Below are 17,559 nucleotides of genomic sequence, written 5' to 3'. Positions count from 1 at the left end.
CAGATCGAAGTGGATGAGTGAGACCGAGAGAAGAGCGCGTTTATAACACCAGATGGCCTTTATGAGTTCAAGGTAATGCTGTTTTGCTTATGTACAGCACCTGCGACATTTCTGATGATGATGAGGCTGAACTAAAGCAAGCCCTTTTGTCACCCCCTATATTAGGCCACTTTGATCAAAATGCCGACACTGAACTCCACACGGACGCCAGCAACAAAGGACTAGGGGCAGTGCTTGTACAATTCCAGGATGGCACTGAGCGGGTTATTGCGTACGCAAGCCGAACTCTTTCCAAGGCGAAAGGCAATTACTCGACAATAGAAAAAGAGTGCCTCGCCATCATCTGGGCCATAACCAAGTTTCGGCCTTATCTGTACGGCCGCCCGTTTCGTGTGGTCACCGACCACCATTCGCTCTGCTGGCTGGCCAATCTTAAGGGTTCCGCGGGCCGGCTTGCAAGGTGGAGCCTTCGGCTACAGGAGTAGGAAGTCACGATCGTGCATAAATCCGGAAGAAAACATTATGGCACAGACTGCTTGTCTCGGGCACCCGTGGGACCATCTCCAGGAGGCGCAGATGATGAGGAAGACAGCTTCCTTGGGGCCTTGAATCCTGACGATATGGCAGATCGGCAACGACATGATCCACAGCTTCGTCAACTGATGGCGCATCTCGCAGGAGACGAAGATGCAGTACCTCGAAATTTCCTGCGTATTCTTCCTGCATTTAAGATACGGAATGGTATCTTGTACAAGAAGAATTTCGACAACAGCCAAAGATCGTGGCTCCTTGTCGCGCCGGAAGAGCTGCGCAGTGAGGTCACTGAAGCGTGCCACGACGTTCCTACCGCTGGTCATCTAGGATACACCCGAACGCTTTCACGTATTCGAGAAAAATATTACTGGCCAAAACTCGCAAAGTATGTGCATCAATATACAAGAACCTGTCGCGAGTGCCAAAGACGAAAAACACCTCCTACGCGACTGGCGGGTCTTCTCCAGCCAATCGAGTCACCGAGCGCTCCGTTCATACGATCGGAATGGGTTTTTTGGGCCCATTTCCGATGTCGCAATCAGGCAACAAGTACATTATCATAGCAACAGACTATCTAACATGCTACACGGAGTCCCGTGCACTTCCGTCAGGAACGGCTGCTGAGGCAGTCAAATTTTTCATCGAGAGCATTGTCCTCCGGCACGGTGCCCCAGCAGTACTGATTACTAACCGTGGCGCTGCGTTTGTGGCGCAACTCACTCAGGAGATCTTTCGCCTAAGCTGCACCAGCCACCGCCGAACCACAGCTTATCATCCGCAATCTAATGGACTGACGGAGAGGCTCAACAGAACTATAGCCGATATGATCACCATGTACGTGGACGTCGACTATCGGAACTGGGACGAGGTACTGCCCTATGTCACGTTCTCCTATAATACCGCAGTCCAGGAGTCCACCCGTATGTCGCCTTTCAGCTGGTGCATGGAAGGCAAGTCACCACCATGCTTGACGCTATGCTGCCTCACGAACTATTTCATGATCCCCTTCGAGTTCGATATCGTATTTACTCGCATAAAGCTCGCACCCCCCGCATTGGGCGTCAAAAATTGGATTTTTTTTTTCCTCGCATAATCATCGCACCACCAATTTTATCGCCGCAAGAGTCATCTGCTAGCAGTAACAAGCGCCATCTTTGGAGCGCTACTGAACCTAGCTAGCATTGTTGTGTGCACGCGCTACCAGGTGGCAATCCGCCTTTTGCGCGAGTTTTCTGCGCATGCGCGAAGCCCCAGCGGCGACTGATGAAAACACACTGAGCGGCGTCAACGGCGCTTCTCGTCGCCGCACTCATAGCCAACGCACAGGGGCTGGAGGCGCGGTACGTTCACAGCCTCGGTAAAACGATGCCAACCACCTGTACCGCTTACGGCTGCCACTCTCGAGGCGTGCCGGGATGCAAGACGCGTTTTGTTAGGTTTCCTTCGGCGAGCCGCGACCTGCAACGGCGTGAAGCTTGGATTAGGGCAACCAAGCGTCAAGACGTGAATGGGCGACCTTGGCAGCCGACTGCGTGCTCTCGACTGTGCGAAAAACACTTCGTTACAGGTATGTATGCATCTAAAGGAAATGTGCATGATGAAAAGTATCTACCAGAGTTTGCACCAAGCCTATAACCCACCAGTGATAGCCGCAATGAGCATTTGTTCGGCGCGTCTGATGGCGATGTATTTTGTCGTTTGTTTTATTTATGTGCGAAGGGGCCGGGTAGCGCAAATATCACAGGTGGCTGTGTGCGCTAGACCGTAATATTTAGCATGTTTTATCGCGACTGCCGCCTGACTAAAAAGAAGAAAAAAAGGGTGTTTGTTGTGATGCACCGCCGTTAGCAAGCCGAGTGGTTGAGCTGGTCATGAGGCTCGCGAACGGCAGTGCATTAAAACGCCGTATTTTTTTTTTTCTTGTTAGTAAGGTGGCAGTCACGATAAAACATGCTAAATATTACGGCCTAGCGCACACAGCCGCCTGTGATATCTAAGCTACCTAGCCCTTTCGCACATAAAGATAAGAAGGGACAAAATACATCGCCTTCAGGCCCCGGTGCAACTGAAGCAATCACGCACCGAAGAAATCCTCATTGCAGCTATCACTGGTGCGCTACAGCCTGGGTGAAAACTCCAGTAGGTACTTTTCATCATGCCTATTTCGCTTAGATGCATACATACCTGTAGTATCTGTGTTTTTGCCGCTCGGAGCATATGACGCACTTGACACTTGCACGACGCACAGTATTTTTTTTTAATTAAAGGCTCGCCTTCGTGCACGCCAAAGCATCCGGACTTTGTTCCTTTAATGTACGCAATCAGATGCACTTCGTTAGGGAGCTTGATAATCGTCTTCATCCAACCGTTTGCAACGGCAAGGAAACCGCCCGGCACAATAAATGAGTCTCCTGGAGGGTTCATGCTCGTTCACTTGCAGAGTGGATCGCTCTGGACGTAGAACAGGGTTGGTTCCTGACCGAGATGCGCATCCGATATGTAGGAGATTCACATGTGTCACCAAGTTGTTGATTCCGCAGAAATCGTGGCGGAGGCAGAAATGAACGTTGGAGATCCTTTCACAACAGAATGACCATTCTCTGCGCACCGAGAGCCTTTTCACCACTGCGACCACATCCGTTCTGACTCCTGAGGCCAGAAACCGGCTACAGCTCTGAATCATCCATTGCCAGAAAAATGCAGCGCGTTTCCTGCAGGTGTGCATTCCGGCCGGGACAATGCCCTTTTCACGGGGTGTGTATATGTGACTCTCTGCCGATCTTCGTGGATGAAATCCTATAGCTGCACGGTTGTAGATAACGCGAGGAGGAAGCGACGCCCATTGCACCATGCCGGCGCCGCGGTGACCGCATTGTGCTCGGTAACTCAAGACACCCCGCGCATATGCGCCGCTCAAAGTCACAGGAGACGATTCCACCTAGCTCTGCAGCATCAACAAACCCCTGGCTGCTTTGCCCTTTGAGATCCCTCTCTCTCTCTCTGCCCCCACGCTCTCCTGTCTGCCGAAAACCTGCACGCTGAGAGCGTCTCATTCTGTCACGTCGAACACGGCCCGTGCTACACGCTCTTACAATACGAAGATAGTATATGCGTACGTGCGTTATGAGTGGATTGTGAAAATGCTCTACCTTCCCCCATACTGCGTGAACATGATATGCTGCAATCACTGTCACTACGTTCCGCTCCGAGGCCAAAAAAGGGGGGAAGCTTTCGCTTTTTACCAGCGTTGGCGTGGCCATTTCGTATGGTGCGCTTTCGCGTCGTCTGCTACACTGCCGCGCAATGTGTTTCCCGCCCGCTCCCGCACGATGGCACCACATCCTCGCGCAAAAGGCGGATAGCATGCTCAGGTAGATCATCATCATCATCATCGGTTATGCTCGTATTTTGTCATTTTTGTTTACCTCCATGATACTTGTAGTTGTCGCCATTTTGTGAGTTGTCTCCGCGTCTCGTTGTCATTGTTCCTTCGTTCCATCCGTGTTGCCTGCTTTATTGCACCGTATACCATGTTCTTGATGCCGCATTGCGGTGGAGCAGTACGCAAGTAATACAGCTACTTTTAAGCTGAAAGGCTTTCGAGTACAGGCTACAGCATGGCAACCGTGCAGCCAGCAGGCACTTCGGCATAGAGTTCTGCGTAGTACGGAGACAGCGATTGCAGTGTCGACACGGACTCGGATCAAGTCTCTGATCAAGATTAGAACTGTATGGTTCAAAAATTTTCCTCGCATAATTATCACACCCTCCAACTTAGCATCAATTTTCCGCGAAAAAAAGTGCGAGTAAATACGGTATATCCAGGTTCGACAATTGTTCCACCACTGAATCAACTGAAGAAATCTACAATTACTTCACACAGAAAATACTGCGCCAGAAAATACTAAGCCATTTCTACCCATTTATCAAAAACATTACTTCAACAAGTAATATTCCCTTGGCCATACAAGATGCTAGGAGAAAGAAAATAAAATGAAAGTGCTAAACACAGACATCAGCAACCATATTCTACTAGTCCCTCGAGGTACTCAAAGCGCTCATTGATTGATCAAAGAATGAAGTAGTGAAAAATCTGCTATGGTAGTTGTAACATATGTGTATGGCATCCGTGAATTAACTCCTTAATTTCCAAATTAATTCCTGAATAAGTACCAAAAATGCCTTTTTTTTTATGTAGTAAGCATTTTTTACTTCAATCCTGATTCTGAAAATATACACTGAAAGGTCATAATTGAAACTTTGATATTTCGAATTTTCGGATAATTTAAACTACACTACTTGGTCCGGCCCAGCTCCATAGAGGACTGTGTACAGTCATGGGCAGTATCAAAGATACATGTATCGTCGATACTATCTTTAGATATATTTTGTGTATCTGTATTAGGTATCGTATGCTGAAAATGAAAGTATCGGAGTATCGGTATCGAAAATATGTTTTTATTGTATTGTGTATTGTAACGATACTCGATACTAAAAAAAAAAACTAACTGCAAATATTGAAGCCGCAGTGAGTCTTTGGGTTGACGACGCTAGCTCAGGCGGTAGTACAGAGAGTAAGGACTGTGCACACTGCTGTAACCCTAGCCGCTCTCCCACCCTTTGCCATTCCCCCCCCCCCCCCCCCCCCAACTCCGTCCATCTCTGCAGCATCCGATTCTCATCAAGCAGCGTGGTCAGTGTACTGTTGAATGCAGTAAATTATGCCCGACCCTTCTCAAAACCCCTGGGCTCTGCACATCGACTCTGCTTGGCGGCAAGAACACGAACTTCTAAGACCTCAGTCGGCCACGATGCAGTCTGTTAACCACTGTTCTTGTAGGTTTACAGCGTTTGATTGAAAACAAATCCATTCTTTGTAACTGCACACTAGACTTCCACTATAAACTTTGTTTCTTGAATAACTATTATGTCTAAAATTTTACACAATACCCAACATGAAAGTTATGAAAGCAATTTTCCAGCACATCAGTTGAGAATAACTTGAGAATAAAAAGTATGCGTTGTCAAAAATTTCTTTTTGCCAAAACCTTTTTAGCAAACAAAACATGTAAGGATCTATTTGTTTGTAAAAAAAATAAGAAGACTTCTCTCTTTTATCTACAAACAGCCATAGTTCAAACGACGCTATTGAAACATGAGTTAACTACCTTCAGTATTCTGAGTCGACGCGACTATTCATTTCATTTTATTTTATTACCTTAAAGGCCCCTAAAAAGGGGTGTTACATAAGGGGTGGCAAGAGTAAAAATACATAATCACAGTAACAGGAAAGTTTTGACATTTTCGATGAACTGCGGTGTGCAAGTGATGATAGCAATGTTGTCCGGAAGGCCGTTCCCGTCTGCAGCAGTTGAGGAAAAAAGGAATTTAATAACTTGACGGTACGTGAACGTGGACGAGCAACTTGTAGCTGATGACTGTTGCGCTGAGATATGAGTGCGGGGGGAAGAATATAAGGTGCGATGCGCATATGGCTGTGAAAAAGTTTGTGAAATAAAGATAGGCTGGCAATGTGACGACGAAGCGATAAGGTGAATAATCTGGATGCTGTTTTTAAGGAGGAAACACTGATGTCATAAGAACACGATGAATGAATAAAACGAGCGCCGCAATTTTGAATAGATTCGAGGGCACTAATGAGGCAAGCTTGATGAGGATTCCAAATGGGCGATGCAAATTCTAGTTTGGACCTGACGAATGATTTGTAGGCTAGCAACTTTACGTGTTCAGGAGCATGATGAAGATGGCGCTTTAAGAAACCCAACGTCCTGTTTGCTGACAATATTATATTAGTAACATGCATACTCCAAGAAAGATTGCTACAAATTGTTATGCCTAAATACTTATATGATGGAACTAGTTGTACGGGAATTTCAGAGATTACGCAAGAAAAAACAAGAGGATTACGGAGACGGTTAAGGGACAAAAGATTACACTTACGTGGGTTAAGTTCCATTAGCCACTGGTTACACTAGTGCTGAACAGCATTAAGATCATTTTAAAAAGAAGATTGGTCAGCGGTGGTGAGAACAGCACGATACAGTACACAGTCGTCAGCAAACATATGTATGTTAGATGTTAAGTTTGAGGGCAAATCATTAATGTATATGAGAAAGAATAGCGGGCCAAGCACAGACCCCTGGGGGACGCCTGACGTTACTAAGAGTGAGTTAGAGTTCACATTGTTATTGGAGACAAACTGAGAGCGATTAATCAAGAACTCTTCAATCTACTTCAATATATCGGGGTGTAAATTAAAATCGAGAAAGTTTTATCAGCAGACATTTATGAGGTACTTTATCAAAAGCTTTAGCGAAATTTAAAAATCAGCACACGGACGCCTCTTCGTTTCGCCTCCCGACCTCGGCGGCTGCGTTTCGATGAAGGCGAAACGAAGATGCGTCCGTGCGCTGTGCGATGTCAGCGCACGTTAAAGAACCCCAGGTGGTCGAAATTACTCCGTAGCCCTCCACTACGGCTCCTATTTCTCTCTTTTCACTTTCACTCCCACCTTCCTCCCTACCCTTACGGTGCGGTTCAGGTGTCCACAGAAACAAGTGTGACAGATACTGCACCTTTCCCTTCCTGTGAACCAACTATTATTATTATTATTATTATTATTATTATTATTATTATTATTATTATTATTATTATTATTATTGACATCAGTCTGTAGGCTATCATCAAGGTTAGCATGCAGGTCATGAACGGGTCTCGTAGGAGTAACCTTGGCTAATCCCGTGCTGAGCAGGATGAAAAAAAATTGTTGAAATCAAGAAATGCCATGATGTGGGTATAGATGACATGTTCCATGATTTTGCAGGGGATACTAGTTAGCGAGATGGGACGGTAATTTAGTGGTGAGTTCTTGTTACCTGGTTTGTAGACAGGAACAACCTTCCCATGTTTCCATTCTTTGGGCAGTTGACCTGTGAGGCGCGACTGAGTGAATAACAAGCACAACAGGGATGAACATATATCTTTGATGTAAACAGTATTTTGGCACTAATACTGTCAATTCCAGCCGAGGATGAAAGTTTAATGTTTTCTATTAGGGAAAAAATTTTTGTTGAAGAAAATGTAAGAGCAGGCATGGTATCCTGGATAATAGCCAGGCTTGGAGGAAATATCGGATCTGTTTCATTGGTAAATACGAATGAAAAGGCTGTGTTAAACATGTTGGCGCATTCAGTTTCACAGATGGTAGCACCCGATGCGTCGGTGAGGGAAATAGTGCGCGTGTGCTGGGGGTTAATGACTTTCCAGAACCTGCGGGTGTTAGTAGTCAACATTTTAGGCAAATCGGTATGGAAAAAAGTGCATCTGGCTTCTCGAATATTTAGTAAGCACGTTTTTTCAGCTGCGTAATATTTGTTCCAAGCGCTTTGATTAAGGCGTAGCTTAGCCGTGCGGAAAAGACGCTTCTTTTTATTTTCAAGACGTTTGAGTGTGTTTGTGTACCAAGGGAAAACCCTTGTACAGGGTTAGTTCATATATTTGTTAGGAATAAACCTGTCGACCAAATCTTCAATTTTCCTCTTAAACATGAACCAATTTTCGAGGACGAATCTTTGATGAAAGTTAAATTGAAAACTGGGTAAAAATGCATAAAGTTCATTATTTATAGCAATATAGTTCCCTTTATCGTAAAGTCGGATCGTTCGCTTACATGTTGCGCGTGAAGATGGTTTAATCGTGAAGCCAGCATGTATGACTTGGTGATCACTGGTACCTGGTAGATAGGTGATAGAATGAACGTATTCAGGGCTATCCGTTAATACTAGGTCGAGAATGTTAGCGCAGTCATCCGTTACACGGGTTGGTTTGGATATTAGTTGAACGAAATTAAAATTAAGGCAAATGTCAAGAAAATCATTAGCATCCGTGTTACCTGTAGTGGTTAGATTATGCCAGTCGATACTGGGAAAATTAAAATCTCCGAATAGGATAGTGCACGTGTTAGGGTGCTTGGTTTTAATTTCATTTAATGCGTTAAGTTTTTGAGGAAAATCTGGGCTGCTAGGAGGCCTGTAGCAAACGCCTATCACAACTGACTTTGGTGAGGCATGGCACAAGACCCATAATATTTCAATATCCGATGAAAGGTGAATGGCCGTGCACGATAGCTCCAGTGCATTTGCAATGAGTACCCCCCCTCCCCTTCTATCTGGATGATCTTTACGCAAAGCACGGAATTAGGGCAGGTCGGCAAGGACTTCACTATTGGAAACGTCACTACTTAGCTACGTTTCCGTCAAGATTAGTAGGTTGCTGGAGGATGATGTGACAATATTGGAAAGAATATCGTGCTTTGAAATAAAACTGTGGATGTTAGTAAATATTGTTGACAATGAAAGTGCTTGTTGTGCATGTTTAGAACAGCCTGTCGATTGGTGATGAGGTGGTTGCTATTTCACTTCTTTTACGGTGTGTGAGGATTCATCGAATGTGAATGGTTTGGGACCAATGTGTGAAGTTTTGAAGCGCAAGGAGAACTTATCGGTTACCGATCTGGCAAAGACTACAAGATGGTTGCGAGCGTTACGTACAGGAAGGGAAAAATCTTCACCAATACTGTAGTTAGTGCCTTTTAGTTTGGTGCCTAAGCAAAGCATGCTTTCTTTGGTTTTGGATGAGGTGAACTTCACAATAATCGGCCTTTTACGATCAGTTGAGTGGCGTCCAAGGCGGTGAGCATGCTCGATTAGATTAGGTTCGATGGCAAAATCTAGCTGGATGGAGCAGTGGCGAATGACTGTTTCTTCAGAGTCTGCATACGTTTCAGTGGGGTTAGTGTCGGGAATATTGTAAAATATGAGGTTGTTGCGACGACAGCAATTTTCAGCATCGTCCATACGTGCTTCCAGCTTGTCAACCTTGCAGGAGTTTTCAGGGTGTCTATATCGGAATGGAGAGTGGTAAGTGAAGCGAAGTGTGGATTCCACAGCGTCCATGCGTTTGTTTAGGTCTGTTAAGGTTGTTTCAGTAGTCTTCAGTTGTATTTTAATGTCCTGTAGATTGGAGATTACTGTAGCTTGGCCAGCAGTTAGTTTCTGGAGCTGGGAAAGTACGCTGTCAGTATGGTCGGAGCCGGGGTTAGTTTCAACATCCCCTGACAATAGCAAGAGAAGACAGATAACACGCAAACATTCGGCAACAATACCACAGCAGCACTGAAGGCTCGGCAGCTGCATTAAGTAGTAGTTAGTTTTTTTTTAGGAAATAGGAAAAAAATTAATAACCTGCATTGTGAAAAGCATTACGTTGTGTTGAGTTTTATGGCACACAGGCGACTCAGGCCATCATGCGCCAAGAGCAAGGTTTGAAATTAAACAGAGATTTTACAGTTGGTTTAAAAGCTTTGCTTCTTTAAGGAATGAAAAAACGTGGGAAATATCAATGAGTGACTTTTCTCCTATTAGTAAGCTTGGGTGCAGTGAGCTGTGTTCTTCATAAATTAGTGGGAAGTGTTCCTGCCTTAGTTGTTCCAAGTTTTGTACATGTAATTAAAATGTGGTTAGTGGTGACAACTTCTCCGCAGAGTTCGCATGTAGGTACATCTCGTTTTGTGAATATCAAGTTGTGTGTTAAATGAGTGTGACCGATTCGGAGGCGACATAAAACTACTTCGATGAACCGCTCTTGGTGAGTACATGGTTTCCATTCCTCTATCACTGGCTCCACTAAGTGTAATTTGTTGCTTACTTCCTTGTCCCATGAATCCTGCCATTTCTCTTTCAGTTTTCGTTGTACGAGTTTTAGAACATTTTTATGCGGTATACTTACTTTTTCTATGTTAGCGTTCCGAGCAGCTGAGGTGCATACATCAGCTCGCTCATTACCACTGATCCCTACATGACTGGGCACCTAGCAGATCTTCACTTCACGTCCTTGTGTTGTTACTGTTTTTATGCAATGTATTATTTTTCCTATCAAGGGTTGCGTTGCATTTCTGGAGTGTAGTGCTGTATTAAGCTTAGTGAGTCAGTGTAGATTATGCTCTTTTTGAATTTGCACCTTACTATTTTTTCCACAGCTAGCAAAACTGTGTAACTTTCGGCGGTAAAAATTGATGCACACTGAGGTAACCTGTTTTTTCGTGTTTGTCTTCTGCTACATTACTACCGACATAGAAAGCTGTATTAGATCTGTCTGTATAGAATGTTTTATAGTTTTCATACTTTCATCCAAGGCCAGGGACTCTTGTATTATGTGCTCAGGTGGAGTCTGCTTTTTAAGAAATTGTTGTTAGTGCAAGGTCACATACAGAAGGCAAACTGTACCAAGGGGGTAATGGTTCCGGGCTGCAGGCAATATTTGGAAGTACATTAAATATATTCATTTCTTGGCATTTCTGTTCGTAACGGAGGATTAGTGGCTTTATTGCATGGAGCTTGTTGTTAAACAGTGTTCTAGATGGGCATTTTGTGACAATCGGGTAACGCAGATGTTCTGGTAGGGATCTAATTTTTAGCACGTAAGTTCACATAAGCATTGTCCTTCTGTCTTCGAGAGGTGTTTTATTGGTTTTGACATGGAGGCTATTTATAGGAGATGTTCTGTATACCCCTGTCGAGAGTCACAGGCCAAGGTTTTGCACTGGGTCAAGACGTTTTAGGTAGGACAGTCTTGCTGACCCGTACACCACGCACCCGTAATTTAAAGAAGAGCATACTACAGAGTGATAGATGCGCATAAGGCAGGTTCTGTCAGAGCTCCAGTATGTTTAGAGCTTGAGAAGCCTCCTTCTTTAGATTATTGATGCGTTCTAGGAATGTCAATTTCCTGTCAAAGGTTACTCCCAGAAATTTGCACTCATTCTTTAAAGGTAATATGGTGTCATTTAGGCGTAAGTTTGGTTCAGTTTGTAAGCCTCGTTTGAGCGAGAATAAAACGGCCAGTTTTTTGTGGAGAAAACTGAAATTTTTTTCTGCCCATGATGCAAGCCTATTTATAGTCAACTGCAGTTGCCTTTCACATGATGATATATTCGAGGATGTGTATGCTATCTGCAGGTCATCCACATAAACTGAATACATTACACATTTTGGTATTATTTTGCTTATAGAGTTCATTTTCACAATGAAAAGAGTTGTACTTAGGATGCACCCTTGAGGTACTCCATTCTCTTGGACAAAGCTTCTCGAAAACGTTGAGCCTAGTCGCACATGGTATAAATGGTTCGACAGGAAGTTTTTTAGGCAGTTTAACATCCTGCCTCGGATGCCCAAATCTGATAAGTCACGGAGAATACCGAACCTCCAGGCTGTGTCATATGCCTTTTCCACATCAAAGAAGACAGCAAAGCAGTGTTGTTTGTGTATAAATGCTTCACGGACAGTATTTTCAAGGCGGACTAAATGGTCAGTTGTAGAACATGCTTTCCTAAAGCCACATTGGTGAATGTCTAGAAGTTCCCGGGACTGAAGGACAAATGCTAGCCTGATGTTTAAAACACTTTGGAAGGACTTTGCAAGGCAGCTTGTGAGAGCTATGGGTCTATAGCTACCAGGGTAGGTTGGTGGCTTCCCCGGTTTCAGGAACAACACGATAATAGCTTTCTTCCAGGCATCAGGGATATTTCCGGTTACCCATTATTCATTAAAAAATTTCATAAGTGCTTCTATTGCAGGTGTGGACAGAAAAGCAAGCATTTCATAATGTATTTCGTCTGGCCCAGGTGCTGTCCTTTTCCCAGAAGACAGCACCCTATTTATTTCTTGGACTGTAAATAGAGCATTATATGGTTCATCTATGCTTCCACTTGTTGGAAGTTTTAGTTTTTCGGCCATGCATTTGAACTTTTTAAAGGATTCTGTATAATGCGAGGAGCTTGAAATTGTGGAAAAACGTTCATCTAAAATATTTGCTTGCTCATATTTGCTTGCTCCTCTATGCTTGTTTTTGTGCTAGGGTCTGTTAGAAATGGAATTGTGAAAGGGGAGAAGCTGCCATTTAGTTTTCGAACTTGTTCCCACATTTTTTTCGATGTGATTGAACTGTTTATAGACGAAACATAGGCTTGCCAGGAACTCTTCTCTGCTGTTCAGCGGACATATCGAGCTTGGCTCTAGCCTGTTTGAACTTTTTAAGGTTTTCATTTGTTGGGTATCTGCAGAAAACCCCCTAGGCTTTGTTTTGTTTTCTTTAAGCTACCTTGCATTTGCGCGAATACCAAACCTTCTGATTTTTTTTTTAATAACTCCCGAGGACTGTGGGACAGCTATGCGTGCTGCTGTAATAATGCAAGCCGTAAACCTTTCATTCAGATCATCTATGGTGAGGTCATTGAAAAAAACTTTTTCAAGGTTGGCTTTCGATTTCAATAGTTAGTTCCCAGTCAGCAAGGTGAATTTTCCACCTGCCTGGCTTGTTTAGGGTCACAGATGGTGAAGATGTTAGGCTAATTAAAACAGGCAGATGATCACTTCCGTGGGTGTAGTCCAGGACGTCCCATGTAAAATCCGTAAAAACTGATGGTGAGCTAAATGACAAATCCAAGCAGATCATTTTTCCCGTGCTTGGGGAGCAGTATGCAAACTTGCCTGTGTTTAGCAGGCAGATATTATTGCATAAAATAAAATCTTCTAAAATTTTGCCTTTGGTATCTGTCTGCTCGCTTCCCCATAAAGTGGAATGAGCATTAAAATCCCCCACTAAAATATATGGTTCTGGTAATTGTTCTAAAAGTTCTTCTAAATCATATAGTGTGACCGTTAGTTGTGGCGCAAGGTATATGGAACATAATGTTATTGTTTTAAAGTCAATTACAGTGACTGCAACAGTTTCGTACGTGGTTTTTAATTCAATCTTTTGTGTTGCAATATTACTCTGAACCACGATAGCAGCCCCGCCAGAGAGCTTACTAGAATGTTCCCTGTCACACTGGAAGACTTCATAGTTTTTTAGAATGTTTGTTTGTTGTGGTCCTAAGTTTGTCTTCTGTAGGCACAGTGCTACAGGAGCAATTGAATTTAAAATGTCTTTTACGTCTGTGTAATTTTTTAAAAGTCCTCGGCAGTTCCAATGAACTAAAAACGCCATGATTATAAGCTTCAAGGAGTAAGGTAAAAGCCTAGTGCAGTGGGTCTCTTGGACACGTTATTGGGGTTTTCTTTTTTCTTTTTTTTTTGTTCAAGGGAAGCTTGCTGCCCCTCCAGCGGAGGTGGACTGGTGTCCATCGCCTGGCTAGAGGCGCTGGAGGTCCGCGAAGCCACGGGTGTGTGTGTTTGAGGCCTCTCCCAGTGTGGGGAAGCCTTGCGGTGTGCTGATTCAAAGGCCTGCGAGCCCTTTTTCATAGATGGCAGGACAGCTCGCGCTGCGTCTGCCTGAGGCGGTGATGGCCCTGCCTGAATAGTAGCCTCATCATCATGTGGTGTGCCGCCCCTGCGCACCACATCGGAGAAGTAGGAAAAGTCTGTTCTCGCTGTGAATAAAAAAGCAGTCTTTATGACTCATTTTCGTGCCTCTGGATATGTTAAGTTCCCTTTTGTTTTGACAGTTATGATTTCTTTTTCTCTTTTCCATGAAGGACACGACCGTGAGTATGCTGCATGTTCCCCTTGGCAGTTTGCACAGCGTGGTACAGCACTGCAGTTGTCTGATTGATGTCCTTGAGATGCACACTTGGCACAAGTTTGACAGCCACGACAACTCTGTGAGCCATGGCCGAATTTTTGGCAATTGAAGCAGCGTCCGCGGTTGGGTATATAATGTCTCACATCTATTTTCAGGTAGCCCACTTCAATAGATTCAGGGAGGGCACTGGATGCAAAAGTGAGGACTAAGTGCTTTGTAGGAATTTCTTTGTTGTCCTTTCTGATTTTATTCTGTGTACTGAAATGACATTCTGACCGGCAAGGCCTTCAAGCATTTCTTCTTCAGTCAGATTTAAGCAATCATTTTCAGAGATCACACCACAGACGGTGTTTAGGGATCTATGAGCTATGATTGAAATAGGGATCTCTCTGATCGACACTATGTTGGACAGTTTTGAATACTGGACATTGTCTTTGACTTCTAGCAGGTCACCACAGGGCATTTTCAATACCTTGTAGTGAGGCCCCAAGGCATCAGTTAGGCACTTTGACACAAGAAATGGAGAGATTGTTCGGGCAGTGTTCTCTGTTTCATCACTATGTAGGACATGATATTTGGGAAATATTTCTTTCGTTTTCGGGAAGAACTGGGCAGTGCATTCGGTCAAAGAAGCCATGAAAAATGTTTGTTTTTCGGCAGCGGTGCCAGCCACCCACCACCGAGCCCAACAAAGGGACGGGACAGGAACATCCAAGACGTCCTGCCCGTGCCAGCTGTACATCGCCACTATAACCAAATATGGGGCAACTCAGGGTAGCTGCACCACACAAGGTTAACCCTAGCCGCCAGGAGAGCAGAAAAACCGAAGAGAAGAGAGGACAGGACAGGTTTCAGATAGAAGATAGAAAAGTGAAAGATTGAGGGGAGGACAGGAAAAGGCGACTGCCGATTTCCCCCGGTCGAGTCAGGCCGGAGGTGCCGTCTATGGGAAGCGTGGGCCAAAGTGGTGTGTTGCCTCCGCCGAGGGGCCTTAAAGGTCCAAAACCTCAACATCAGCTTAACCACCAGGATCCCCTTTTCCCCAGACATGACAATGGCACGCACGGCTAAGCGTGCATGCTCGGGGTCCGTGGTGTCGCACAAAACACACAAACACCTTTAACAGGCGCCCCCTGCGGGGGCATTGTGAAAAGCAGAAGATTAGTAGACTGCGCTGTCGCACAGCTACCGAGCCCACAGAGCGGCGGCGATGACAGCATGCTCTTTATAAAGATCAGATGTGTTGATGTTCCTGGTGATGGGACTGGCCAATGAAGATCCTCGATGACATACTCTGACGGCGGTGAAGGCAGGTGCAACAATGGTGATCGCGCAGGTTGACAAAACATTTCATCTTCATGGCGCCTCATGGTCATGGGAGGGACAGATGTGCAGGCAGCAGACGGGACAGCGGCGAGAAGCAGGTGAAGTGCGAGGGTAAATACCTGCATTGTGAAAAGCAGAGGATTAGTAGTCTGCGCTGTCGCACAGCTACCGAGCCCACAGAGCGGCGGTGATTACAGCATGCTCTTTATAAAGATCAGATGTGTTGATGTTCCTGGTGATGGGACTGGCCAATGAAGATCCTCGATGACGTACTTTAACGGAGGTGAAGGCAGGTGCAACAATGGTGATTGCGCAGGTTGACAAAAAAACTTCATCTTCATGGCGCTTCAGGGTCACGGGAGGGACGGATGTGCAGGCGGCAGACGGCACAGCGGCGAGAAGCAGGTAAAGTGCAAGGGTAAATAGCTGCATTGTGAAAAGCAGAGGATTAGTAGACTGCGCTGTCGCACAGCTACCGAGCCCACCATGCACTCGTCTCGGCTGCGGGAGGTGGTCAGTTCGAAACCCGCCACCGAACCCCCAGCGGTAAAATGGGTACAAGCGTCCCTCGGCCCAGCGCCCGGATCTCTCAGGGGTGTGCGTTTGGAAGAGGCTCTGCTAACCCTGCTGTGCTTCTTCGAGGGCTTAAAGTTTCGAACAAACTAATGACCTGCAAAGGTCGGGTTGACAGAAAAAAAAGGGCCACATAATGGGCTTCTACCGCACAAGGCAGACTTATTGTTGTCCGATGGCGGAACTGATCACTACCACATCAGAGCAACTATTTGAGACCTACGACCCCTTTCCCAAACATTTCACCCCAAAGAGCCAAGCACCAGGCCGGGGGAAAGCTCGCACCCATTGAAAAACCAGTGGGTACCCGGCGGCACCAGGGATCGGACCTGGTACCTCCCGAACATGAGGCGGATGCTCTACCACAAGGCCACGCTTAGACTCTTACCGGCTGATAAAAGGCATCCTCATCCAATATAACAATGCGGCGTGCTCATGTGCGTATGTAGAGGGGCTTTCTTATTTGCCCCATTTTAACATGCCGACGTCGGACTCTTTCCAGGCTAATAAAAACGTTCAGCCATTTTATTTTTGTTTTTTTCCTTTTACCTTTGAACAATATGTACAAGCTTGAAAAATTTGTCACCGCACTAATGACAAAATAACTGTTGAGTTCTCCAAACGCACATGTTTGCAACTTTAGCACAGGGAATTAACGCAGGAGCCACCAGGTAAGTAACGTGTCTTATGAAATTAAAAGCAACAGAAAAAGTTTCACATGTATTTTTGTATACAGCCAGGTACCCAGAGATTCGTTCGTATGAAGCGCATTTTTAAAGAATTTTTCGCTAGGCTTTGCGTAAGCGGTCACTTCATTGCAACAATGGCTTCAATCCAATGTGAAGTTCTTACAAGGCCAGCTGCCCAGACAGAGGAGCTTCAACAACGTCATGCTGTAAGATTCTTTTCAACCCTTTCTGAAAAACTATGTTATAGGAATGCACTAAAGATTGCAGAAAGCATGGTAAAATTTCCTAACTTCACTATCATGTTACCACTTTTATTATGTTGAGATTTCAGTGATGTATAGAAGTATCGTCGATACAGTACCGAGTATCTGCATCGAAAATCGAATTCTATTCTGTACCTTCTATCGGTATCAGAAATACAATTTGTCAGGGTACCGAGTATCAGTATCAAATATACTTTTTTGAAGTATCTTGCCCAGCCCTGGCTGTGTCAAAAAAAAAAAAAAACGTCAATTCGAACGTGAGTCGGTTCTGCTACGGATAATTCGAACTACACGCTGCCGCCGCATCTGGGCAGCTTGGCGCAGAGCAAGTGGCCAAAAAAAAAAAAAAAAAACCTGCGAAAGAGGCGCATAGTTAGAGGCTGCACACATACAAAACGGGGACAGAAGATGCAACCAGGTAAAACCATAGACAAGTAGGGAAGGCCTAAATGGCGCCATGACTGACACGGTGGCGCCGGAGGGTGGTTGGCGGCCCCCTCTCCCGCGCGAACTCCGAAACGTGAAACTAAATACTCATTAATTCCAGCGCTGTTAATTCTGAAATATGGATAAGC

At 45.0% G+C, this 17,559-nt stretch overlaps 1 protein-coding gene across 2 annotated transcripts in view; it reads right to left on the bottom strand.

Moving 5' to 3' along the window:
• The window catches only part of LOC146204680 (uncharacterized), a 72,370-nt gene that overhangs the window by 28,916 nt on the left and 25,895 nt on the right, over window positions 1-17,559 (bottom strand). The window contains exon 5 of one of the 2 annotated variants that reach the window (XM_084589388.1): window positions 12,812-15,578. The exons of the other annotated variant lie outside the window; for it this stretch is intronic. Within the exon in view, the coding sequence (XP_084445514.1) occupies window positions 15,201-15,578 (378 nt within the window). The 3' untranslated portion in view covers window positions 12,812-15,200. Of the gene's footprint in view, window positions 1-12,811; window positions 15,579-17,559 lie in introns of those variants that run through there. 2 annotated transcript variants of the gene reach the window in all.

Source organism: Amblyomma maculatum, chromosome 1 (genome assembly GCF_055883805.1).
Source record: "Amblyomma maculatum isolate TAMU_Amacu chromosome 1, ASM5588380v1, whole genome shotgun sequence".
In the NCBI taxonomy this organism is placed as follows: Eukaryota; Metazoa; Arthropoda; class Arachnida; order Ixodida; family Ixodidae; genus Amblyomma; species Amblyomma maculatum.
Note: the sequence above shows the minus strand (reverse complement) of the source record. Positions and strands in the feature narration are given on the sequence as shown.